General features: G+C 38.6%; 1 protein-coding gene across 3 annotated transcripts in view; it reads left to right on the top strand.

Moving 5' to 3' along the window:
• The first annotated feature begins 1,574 nt into the window (after nucleotides 1-1,574).
• The window catches only part of tub (TUB bipartite transcription factor), a 40,564-nt gene continuing 30,032 nt past the window's right edge, over nucleotides 1,575-12,106 (top strand). The window contains exon 1 of one of the 3 annotated variants that reach the window (XM_067496424.1): nucleotides 1,575-1,897. In XM_067496424.1, the coding sequence (XP_067352525.1) occupies nucleotides 1,842-1,897 (56 nt within the window). In that variant the 5' untranslated portion in view covers nucleotides 1,575-1,841. The remainder of the gene's footprint in view (nucleotides 1,898-12,106) is intronic. The other 2 variants (XM_067496421.1, XM_067496422.1) reach the window with 2 other exon arrangements.

Raw genomic sequence — 12,106 nt, forward strand, 5'->3', positions numbered from 1 at the left:
CAGATCTGGCTCTGACACGCTGAGCCTTGTGTCAGTGAGATTTGATGCTGGCTTCAACTTGTGATAGACAGGAGTCAAGAAAGAAATGCAGTATAATTCTACTTGGTGTTATATCAACAGCATGACCTCGAAACATTAGATTTAATTCTACTATTATACCGTCTCCTGACAACCCAGTTGGTGAGTCCACATATACTACATTCATCCACATGGATTTAAGTTGCACATGCCGTCATCTGTATGAAGACTAGGCTATTTCTGAGCTCTGCTTCAATCTTCTCTCTGCCTCTATTCAGAGAAAAACATGATACACAGAAGAAATTATTTAAAAATCTTACTATCACTAACATACTGATAAAACAATGCTTCCCTCTTGAACTACAGTGTTTGATGAATGCTGAAATACTATCAGTACTGTGCAAGAAAACACTCATATATCTACTTGAATCATGTGGACATAATAGACAGAGTTTGGCAAAAAAAAAAACAATATCTCCTGTGGATTTCAATGAATTCTGGGTGTGATTTGATACAGCACAATAAACCCAGCCATCATACACTTGCACATGCAGCATTTGACCACAAGGGGGTTGGTTTGTCTGAGGAAATGTTATTCATTTCTTGGACCACTGGGGGTAGGATATACTGTACAGGAGAAGGTAGAAAATAAACATACACATGTGATAAAATGAAAAAGGAGAACACGTGGAGTCATCAAAGTCACATAACTCTCATTCTCATCCAATATGTCCTTGAGGCACACAGCTTGTAGCTAGTTCTTGCTTTTGCACGGAAAAGCTAATTGTTTAGGTTGAAACACAGAAGGGCCAATAATTTCTTAATGCACCCCAACCCAGTATGTGTGAAAGTCTTTGGCTTTGGTCTCGCTGGCATAAATAAGTATCACTGTATAAAGCTGTGGCATTGCCAATGCCGACCCCATACAACATTGCAATCATTATGATTTATTGCATTTTAAAAATCCATATAGTTTGTTTTGACGTTTTGGACTTTTAATTATCCTCAAGAACATTCAAGTGCTACTTTTAACATGGGAAGAAGACGGTTTTTATCTGGATGCCCTTCAGCTTTGGCTGTAGTAAGGACAGAATATTAAATAAAGATAGATGCAAATCTAATAAGGGAAAGATGATGGAGCTCTACAGCTCTGGTGCCCTTTAATTTGTCACTTCAATAAAATATATTAGAAAACAAATATTGGGGATCAAAAAGTACTGAAATATTAGCTCAATTGGATTTTTTACAAAATTGTAAGTGTGCAGTCACACAACTAATGATTCTAAAGATGCGGCAGTTTTAACCTGCTGGCAAAATTTTGAGCAGTTATATTTTTCTTTGAATTAAATCCATAGAGTGCACGAATCCACTTTCAATTAACATTTAATGACAAAAGAACAGAAGTGCACATGTGGGTTATCGCTGTTTTTTGTAATGATCAGCAAATGAGCGAGAAGGTTCCGTGGCTCCTATTGGCCACCGCGCGGTCATGACGTGCCTGTAATAAACAAATCCCTGTTTCGTGCACTGATGCGGCCTCATCACTTAGGCAAGAGTCTGTAATGGCTATTGACACACAGGACACACTCCGTGAGCAAATTTAATGTGTATTCGGCCGCGCGTGAGTGAAATAAATCAGCATCGGCGCGTGCACAGTGAGCTGACAGCGCGCGCTCCCCTCTCCGTTAGTGGTATAGCCCACAGGCGAGCGACTGACTGTGCATAGCCTCCCTGCCAATTCACCTGACGTGTGCTCGACGAAGGGGTGCACTTTGATCTCAGCCTGTCACCGTCCACCCCAGTCCATCCAGGTCTCCTGAGACATGGAGGGAGTGAGCGGAAACAGAAGCATGTCTTACAGTAGATGGAGTTATGACAGGTAAGCGAGCTCTCCCTTATAATGGCAAGTGTATGTTTGAAACGCTTGCAATCTATTGCATTTCGGTTTTTTTAATTTAGTTTTTTTTTTTTTTTTGCTTTTTACTGTCATACTAGGCCCAAAATGTAAAGGTGGAAAAAAAACTCCCCTACGCAATTAGTTGACAGGTGCTACAGATCTGGAAATGAGAAGTAGGATTGCTGAGTCTATTCAATCTGTGTCTGTATGTATTCACAGGTCTTGAGCATCACCAAACATTCCCATAGAAACGGACGGAATGTTTAGGTTGCTCATGGTACCTGCTATGTTATTAATGCATTTTAATAATACTGCTATGTATCTATCTATTACTGCACAGACTATCATGTGCACAGTAGTGAGAGTATCTGTGTACACCAGCTACAGGGCTTCAGTAACAGAGGTGGACTCACGGAGCAGGAAGTTGGCAGGCTATGCCTCAGCAGGGCTGACTGTGATCAAGACCTCACATTCTGGTACAAATTCAAACAGGCATGTGGAGTAGGAACAAAACTACCCCGTAGAGCCATGGTGATCTGAAATTAGGTTTTTGGAATTGGAGTTTAAGCTCAGCGCAAGTCAAAGATTGTTTGAAGAAGTCTGATTTATAACACATCTGTGCTTTATAAATAAAAACAACTAAATGTCCATTTTGTGTGTGTGATGTCGTCTGTGTAATGTCGGACATAGGTGTGTATGAGTCACTCAGTGAGTAGTCTTGACAAGTGGAAATGGCTTTAACATGGTGGAAGCACTGTGAGAAGTAGAAATGCAGTCAATGTGTGGTACATTTGACACAGACATGGAAGTAGACAGATTAACTGCACACACTCACTGTGTCTCCAAGAGTATCAGTGCTTTATTCTCTATCCAATTGCTCCTTAGTCATACTCAGCCAACAGTGGCTGGTTGGAGATGCTGTTGCTGCATCATTGATCACGACAGGCACAGCAATGCCGTGTTTGCACATTGTACTGTGTTTAGATTTCATTTTAAGTTGATAAAAGTGATGCTTTTTTTCTGTCTACACTTAGTTTGCAATAATGATGATTCTTCATCTTCTTCTTATTATTAGTGAACATTTTTCATCGCCAGTTTTGGAATGAAGAAACCTCTCACACAGTGAGCGGTGAGTCTGGCTGAGGTATTTGTAAATGTTTTTGGACAACAACAGTTGTAATTTAGCACAGATAAGCTAATGCATGCTGCAGACTGATAAACATGTGAGGAGTGTTGAAAATATGATTATTTAGACAATGACCAAGGTTATGCTTTAAAGGAATTTGGGGATTTGGGCTGAATTCATCCTTCCTTTCACTCTGTCCAGTTGCTGATGCCGAGAAGCCTCCACAGTATGATGCTTCCACTATCCAGCTTCACTATTGGAATGGTATTAACTAGGTGCAGAGCAGTTTGGTGTTCACCGGAAACAGTAGGTTTCTGCCAAAAAAGTAATATTGTCTCAACATACCATATTAGAGAATCTTTGTCTTCCTGATCTCAAAGCCCTTTAAAAGTCACCTTCTACTCAAGAACATGGGCTTATTGACGAAGTGCTGGTGAAGTGGTTTTCCCATGATCTCTTCAGAGGTCTAAAACTCTGTCAAAGTGATCATTGGACATAAAAATCTAGGCCTACAATTTGAAGCCACTGAATGCCGCATATAGGCTGAGACAGTAGAGTTGACACCCCAAGAGGCCGGTTTCATAGTACTTTGAAATTATGTTTCTTCTGAACAACCTTTCATGCCATGATCTGCACATTTAGGGATGTTTAGAAAAAAAACAACAAACTTCTAAGGGGTTCCCAGTATTTCCTTCCTACTTGGTAAATATATTCTTTTGGGTGCACATGTATGCAGGCTCTCTGCTCACGAACTGCTTCAACAGCAGGTCAGTCAATGTGGAGAAGTTAAAACTAACAAAATCAATTGAGCCAAATCTATTTTTCAGTCAGGCTAGAAGCTCGATAAGTGTGTGGGATCTGTGCAAGGGATATCAAGGACGTGTGTGCGCGTGTGACATTTCTTCTCACAGACTCTCTCAGGGGCGGCTGTGAAAATCTCTTTTCTCCATGGATCAGCATGGGACCCAAAAACATTTGTATTAATTACATTTTTATATGAGTCTGTATGTCTGCCTGCCCAGAAATAGCTGATGGAAATGAGCCAGTAGTTACACATCTTTTCTGTTTGTGTGAGATAAATGTTTCTGTGCATGACTTCTGACAAACAGATGAAATGATAGAAAACAGTTTCCAAGCTTTAGTTTATTTAGTGGATTCCAACCTTGATTCTTTAGTTGTCCTGTTGGAAAATACCACGCAGACGATTAGCTGGTCCCTAAACTGTGCTGACTTAGGTCTGCCTGATAACACGGCTTAGGCGGCTCTGCCTAGCACAACAAATGAATTAGCCAAGTTTGATTTTGTAATTTGTCAAACTTGTAAAATTAGCTTTCAAAAGCTAAATAAACTTGCCAGCAGAATTGCTTTTTCAGCTAGTAACTGCAAATCTTTACTGTCTTTGGTTATAATAAATGTGGCAAACAAATGTTCACCATTGGGGAAAAAAAATGAAAAAAAATACTGTTTTGTTTTGTAATTGTTTATAGGTGTTTTGGTTAGATTTGGTTAGATTTATTAATCCTCAAGTGCTCCCGCAGTTTCGAGAAGCATTGTGTCGTACCATTTGCAGACATTGTAATTCTGTGGTGCAGCCTGGTTGTACTCAGATCAACAGTACATACAACCACATTGTGCTGGAACCCACTCATCAAACACTGTAAACACTGTTTCCAGGAGATGTAGGGGCAAGGTGAGCTGACAAGATACGTTTCAGACCCTACAGTGCTCAGTACAGCAGTGGAACTTGTACATGTTTAGGGTTGTCATTAATAGCTCATCTTTCATTATGGGACCTGATGATATGTTGAAAAGTGACCCGCCCCATTCTACTAAAAATCAGCACTGTAGTTCATTTAATGTGCAAATGAAATCATTACACTTCCAAAGGCCCATTTGGAAGTGTATTCCTGCCATTTTATAAAAGACAAAGGAGAACATCCACGAATCCCAAACTTGGACCTGATTTTGATTTACTTTTAGTCTTACCGACTACAGAAATATTTTGCTTCAGGTCAATAGATGAGCCAAATGAACCTTTTTTCTGCATTTATGTACAGGATTCACCTGATCAATTTCACTGGAATTAGAAGAGCAGAGATTGTCTGCAGGTATTTGTGCCAAATGTTGACCAAACCAATGTTAAACATCATTGGCCTGCAAGGGAAGGGCCTCAGGCGTATAGCGTTAGGTAGGGAGGATGGAGGAGGGAAGGAATCATCTAACCTGTAAGCTAGTTGTAGCTCAGTGCACACTAACTTTTCTAACTAGTGAGATTTAAAAAAACTGGAAACACAATCGTGAACCAGAGCATAACCATAACTAATCCATCTTGGATTCAATTCTGTGGATGTTCTGCAAATAGGAAGAAAAAAACACCTGGTTTAAGGTAAGACAGCCCAATCAGACGTGTTTTTAATCTTATCAATATCAGGTTTTGTAAATGTTTATGATGATGTTAACATGACCTGTCAGCTGTCAATCGTGGCGCAAGAGCTGTCTATGGATGACTTTTAACGAGATTTTTTTGTTTCCCCATAAAGAATTACTCATTTTATTGTCAGTATACTGACTGATCTACTACTCTGCACATTGGAGTCAAAAGTTATTTTTACTGAAAGACCTAATGAATTTAATTTTTATTGCTGAGTGCTTATTTTCATTGGTGTGTTTGCTAATCATTTGGACCTGCAAGGGGTTGTTATCTGAATGAGTCCAGCCAAGAAGGAGTTTGTCTCCTCTAGACAGGTGCATTAAGACAAACGGAAGCATTTTGACTTCTTGTCTCAGGATGATACACAGACCCAAGCAGCAATCCTCCTTAAACCCTCGAGACCTAAAACAACCAAAAATGTTCTTTGAATTTGTGATAGTCAAGTCTGCATGATAGGGTAGACACTAAATCTTTTCAGTTTTTAAATGATTTCGTTTTTATTACTTGAGGAAACGTATTATCATAGTATTCATTTTCAAATAGCATGTTTGAGTGAGGCCAAGAACAGAGCTTAGTGCCAATTAAGTATCAATAAGAATAATAATTATTTGTATTATTACAAGTTTCTAGTGGCATCTGCTGAGCCAAGAAACTGTCATTCCAGTTTACACTGAATACATTGGGGAATCATCACAAACCCCTAGCAGGCCACCAGTATGCCAAAAACCACTTTTCAATCTCTGCGCTTTACTGTTAATCTGTTCTTCATCGTGAGAAATTGGTTGGCAACAAATATTGGTCATTGTGGTTTTCATTAATAACTTAACACCGCTATGAAAAAGACCTGATGATAAGAACGCATGGAACAACTTCTGAGAACAAGCTGCACACAGTGTCAATGTGTTATGTTTGTGTTGTTCTTTGGGTATTGTGTTATGTCCCTCAGTAAATACTAAGCGGGACTGTGATGTGAGGTGTGCTCCTGTCGGTTCAGCTCTTGATGCAGGTGTGAATTGGTCACAGCAGGAGTTGTTAACCCTCAGAAATGAGTGTGTCTGTGTGTGTGTGCCCTTTGTATTGCCTGTTACTGAAGCTGGAAGCTGCTAGAAAGGTATTGTGTTTATACGATAGTATGTGGAGTTTTTTTTTTTGTATATTGCTGTTTAAAAATTAAACCTAGATTTGTGAGTTACACTCCTCCACAATTATGTTTCTAACACTGGTTGTCAACTACATAGCCAGTCATCCACACCAAGTGCACGCTCCTCAAGTAGGAATGTATCATGTAACTGGGTGCTAATGTGGGTGGCTTTAAAATGAGTCACAGAAGAACCATGTACCTTGGTCCAATTGTGAGACACCAAATAAAAGGTTTGATTCACCATTCCCCATCCGATAAGATGGTTACTTGTGATACCTTTTTTTAGGTGGCTGTAGCTCAGTTGGTGGAGCAGTCATCCATGAACCATGGAATAAGTGGTTTGGCTCCCTCTTGGCTACATGTCGAAGTGAAGTGTGGTTTGAGGATACATTACGTGGGAAGAATGACATTGTGCATAACTGAAATGACAGTTGTGCACAGGAAGATTGTCATTGTGGATATCTGAGATGCTCTTTTTAGCAAGAAAGAATCGAATTATGGATATCTTCAACAGATATGTTGTTAAAACAATCAAATTTTTTTAAAGGAGGTTGATATATCTTAAATGTAGATTTGATTAGTGGAATGGAAGTTGTCGATATCTTAAAATGCAATTTCTACCAGTAAGAATGTGACTGTGGATAACTTTTAATAGATTCTGACTAGTAAGAATACAATTTCGACTTTAGGAAGAATGGCATTATGGGTATCTAAAATGTAATTAGAGATGTGAGTGTGGTTTGGTTTAAAGTTAAAATCACTTCCGGAATAAGCAGGACCATCTTTGGTGATGATGGTGTGACTCATGGGACACGAAATTGTGCTTGTGGGTTATACCAATTATTCAGTTAATGCTGCAAAATTTATTATGCTCAACATATTAAGCAAGATTAAGAGTTCTTCTCTTGACTTTTATAGTAAACATAGCCTTTGCCTTTTACTGTCTAACTAGGCAGTAAGCTCTTATCAATTATTCAGACTTAATGCACTGCCTTAAGGTGAGCGGTGAATGGGTAGACAAGAGAAGTATTTGATATTAGTATATACAAAGTATATGTTATCTCTACCTTGTCAGATTCTGCCCTCATCCTCTGAAATATATACAGGACTATGTTTGAGGATATGTTTGATGACAATCACTGTCACAGTTTAGTAGTGTGCCTATGCTAGTGAAAATACTGTATGTAGGTTTTGCATTAGACTCGCAAACAACTGCAAAGGATGATGTTGGGAAAAAATGATCCTGGAAAAGCAGGTCAGTTCTCTGAGACTGCTGCAGTGCAGGAGAGCGGCTAAAATGACAGCTGGGTCCAGGAAGTGTCAGTGTTCGCTCCACCGGCTGTGAGGCCCTGTTCACAACCCTGACCAACACTTCAGAGGATTCAGCTCCATTCCACAAAGGATGATTATACTGTTGCATCTTTACGTACGACATCACTATAGTTGAACTGTATTCTTGTCAATATGGGGCTCATTAGCATAATTTATCTTTGGAAACTGTTAATATTGTGACTTACCACTTGTTGTTTCAAGTGATGTGGCCTGTCATGTCCTATTAGTCAGACGTCCTGATTCTCCCGCTCAACCAGCCTTCTGCTGCACTGCTGTTATTATGCAGTTCATAGCTTAGTCACTGTCCACCTGTTTCTGTAGTAACCACACAGAGAAAAGCAGAGTAGCAAACAAAGCTTTCAGACCTTTGTCTCTGCTACTACACCTCTTTTTTTTTGCCTAGTAGCAATTACACTATAGCTGGGATGCTTTGTCACTGTGGCCCCAAATGTGATCTGTAAGTTAGTATTATTATTATTTTTAATTTAAACCAAATGTGAGATCTTTCCTGGTTAAGACATGCTCTTTGGCCATTAATGGTCCTTGAGAGGGAAGTGGCATTTAAGTCTTGGTTAAGTTTTTCAGTAATGTCTTACTGAAAAACTTAACCAGATGCAAAACAAACCAAACTACAGATTTTTTAAAATTACTGCTAGATGTTATGTTTTTAAAATTATTAACAATAAACACAATGACCAGCGCTGCAGTAGAATGCAGATTCTATGTTATTAAACCGACCCAGGTGATTAAACTGAAGCTAACAACCTAAATTCAGCCAAATGTAATACTCATTCATACTTTAGACCTTATGCCAGATTTTATTTTTATTATTATTGTCATTAAACAACTTAACAATTCACTACCCTCTTGGCATAGACCAACAGTTCGATGTCTGAGCTGTTTATTGGGAGGATCCGTTGGCAGCAAATGATAAGACTGGTAAGATACAGGAGAGTTTACGAGGTACGGAGGGAAAGATTGTCAGTCCGATCGTCCCCCTCCATGTAAAAGCAAATATGGCAAACAGTGAAACCAGCTGACCTGCTGCTTCCTGTGGTTTGAAGATACATTTCTTATAATTGTTGCTGACAACTAGGGACAGACATCAGGTGCAAAGGTGGAGAAGCTTGCTCTGTGACATCTTCCTCTGTGTTTCTGGCTTTCTGTTGCTATGAGAGAGTGCTCAGTGCCTGCTGCTGCGATGCTGCCAGGCTTTGAAGCCTATGTTCCTTATATGACCCAGAGTAGAGCTGGTAAATTTGTAATGGTCATTGTATATTGTATTTTGTATTCTGTTGGGGTTTCTTTTTGCCTTTGTTCAATGGTATGAACAGTTGTAGTGTTAAAGAAGAAGCAGTAAAGGGACGTGTGCTGTCGATTACCTTCTGTCAGCATTAAGGACTACACTTATATTTCAATTTCTCATAGATTTTAAAGATAGAAGAGAAGGTGAGAGTTCATGATTTGTATCCATATGTATAATCTGCTTATACAGAATATCATTTACAGTATATCTACATCTATTTTAATCTTTAAATATCAGTATTAATTTTTGTTTCTTCACCACAAATATATTTTAGGAATTAAAATGAGCTTTTACCTTTTGCCTCCAGACAGTGGTAAACTTCGAGCAAACTTTGTAGCACTTCATTTTGTTTTTCACCTTGCTTTTCTGTATGGATGTAATACAATTTATATGCAGATGACAAAGAACAATCAGCGCCACAGTCAAGGATGGAGGCTCTTAAATGTCCCGACGCCTGATGATTATCTTTGCTCTGAAGTATTTGAAAAGATGATCTTTTGATGTGTGAGAGTGTGGCAGAGATGCGGTTGAAAGGTGTGGAGGTGTTGGTGGAGGCTTTTTCTAAGGCTTCATGAATTTCTTTTAGTGATATCTAGGGTTAAAAGAAATGATAATAGTGCCTTTTTCTTCACTTCCACAGATCTTCAAGTAATCATCAGGTTTTACAAGGACCTTTTTATATTCTTCAAACCACAGATACATTTACATACTGTTTAAAGGACAAGAGTTCACATGATTACATGAAATTACATTTCCTGGTGGCTTTGAGAGCTAAAGTAGTATGGTTATTAACTTGGAGAGTCAGAAAGATAAGAATTGGATGGAAATTAATATAATGTTTCAATATATGATAATTATTACAGAGAAATTATTATCTACAAATGGTGGCAATATGTTACAAAAAACAGCATTATAAAAGAATAATTATAGATTGAGGGGTGTGATGCACATTATACAGAAAATATAAAAAGATCAAAAGTGGAAGTGATTATTAAAACAGATAGAAATCTTCCTGTAACTAAAAATGCATTTGAAATGCCAGTCAGTGTTAGTGGAAACACATTCATGATGTTTAAGATCCTCACTTTCTAATTTGCACAGTCAAAGCTAAAATGAAAGTTTGTATGACATATCACCCAGCACCACCATTACACCTAATACTTTCTGTAGGTTTGGCATTTTTGATTTTTAGACTTGTAAAGGCAGTTTTATCAAAGGAATAGCATCGTCTGTGTTCATAAATCATAATCACTGTACAAATGGTGTTTGTTGCCTCATCACTTTGATGCCTTTGCTGTCCTATTAAAACAGGAGAGGTGGTTGGTTCTCCTGCACATCAAAGTGGATTTGTGTTGAATTACCCTTTCAGCAGCAGGTGTGCTTTTGGAGCAGTAGTCTGGAACAGCATGACACCCCAGCTGTGTTACCCCTGGCCCACATAGATGCTACTACAGGTGAAAAAACATTAAGATGTGATGGAACATATTGCAGAATGGTACCTCTTTCTTGGAGTAGTACATTGAGTAAATGAGAACCCCTTACACACAAACATGTGCAGAGAGAAATACATAATGTTGTAAATTGGATTTGTGAGAGGAGAGCAACATGTCTTTTTCTATTATTCATTCAGATACTGTACATCCCAGATACACTCTGAAACAGGATAATGTTACTGTAGTGAAAGTGAAAGTCACATATTTATGTAGATTCTACCATCCACATGTAGACATAGAGTAATTTTGATCTCTGATACAGTCTTCCGTATTTTGGCAGTTTTTTTGGTTTTTTTTGTCGAAACTTCTAAATTCCTCTCACTGCCCTTATAACCTTGGTCTCCAGTTGTTCTCACTCAAAACGCTCCAATAAACACTAGCGGGCACCGAAAGGCAGACAGAACAGGTGACTAGCTGGTGAACACCATGGAGCATTATGCAGCTGCAGAGCAACATTTCTCTCATGAGTTGGTGGAGAAGAAACCTGAGCTAAAAGAAAATGTAAATATTAGACTTAAAGTAGTTAAGTGGCTAGAAAACTTAAAATTGGTGTTTGTTGGTGTTTGCTGGATATGTTTAATTAGTTGTTGTCTCTCCAGCCAGAAGACAGGTTTGATATTCTAGTATATTCTAGTGTCCCTTTGGTCAGCTGGCACCAAGAAAGGCACCGATAAAAATCATTATGCAGAGACCATTCAGCTTTCCATGTTCTTTTCATTTGCCCCTTAATAACTTATGTCTTGCTATTGAACTGTTCTTTCCTTTGCTGCCCTTTGCTTGCCCATTATTGTCTTATTTTATGCTCTACCGTGTGCAGTGAAAAAAATATCTGTGACAGATCTTCATTTTTATCTCCTCTTAGAAAATAAACCACCTGTTTGTCATTTGTGATGTGTTTTAAAATCTCATATTCAAAGCATTAAGGTGTCTTTCAGTGTCTTGGTGAGATTGGAGTTCCAGTCTTATGTGGAACCACACCTTAAAATTTGCTTTTATAGAATCAAGTAAAATCTTTTTATTGTGAAATTTTCAAACATATGGGTTTTTATATTAGATTCTTAAAGGATTTTGGAGCAATATAATAAAAAAATGTACTGTATGTTAATTCTGCTCCCTCTTGCTATTCTCCTATTCTTCTCCATCCTCTCCTCCACAGCTCTGTAACACCGGTGGTTGTGAGTGGGATATGCCTCTGGAGCTGGTTGCTATGGTGAAACATCATGGTGTAAAACAAGAAGTGGCATTAAGTTTCTGAGGAATAAGATTGTGTACACGTGGACTGTGCAATTATGTGTCCCCTATCCATGTACTGACTGTACTCTGAGTGTAAACACATATGTGCTGTGTCCCTTCATCACATGG

The sequence above is a fragment of the Channa argus genome, chromosome 2, assembly GCF_033026475.1.
Source record: "Channa argus isolate prfri chromosome 2, Channa argus male v1.0, whole genome shotgun sequence".
NCBI lineage: Eukaryota > Metazoa > Chordata > Actinopteri > Anabantiformes > Channidae > Channa > Channa argus.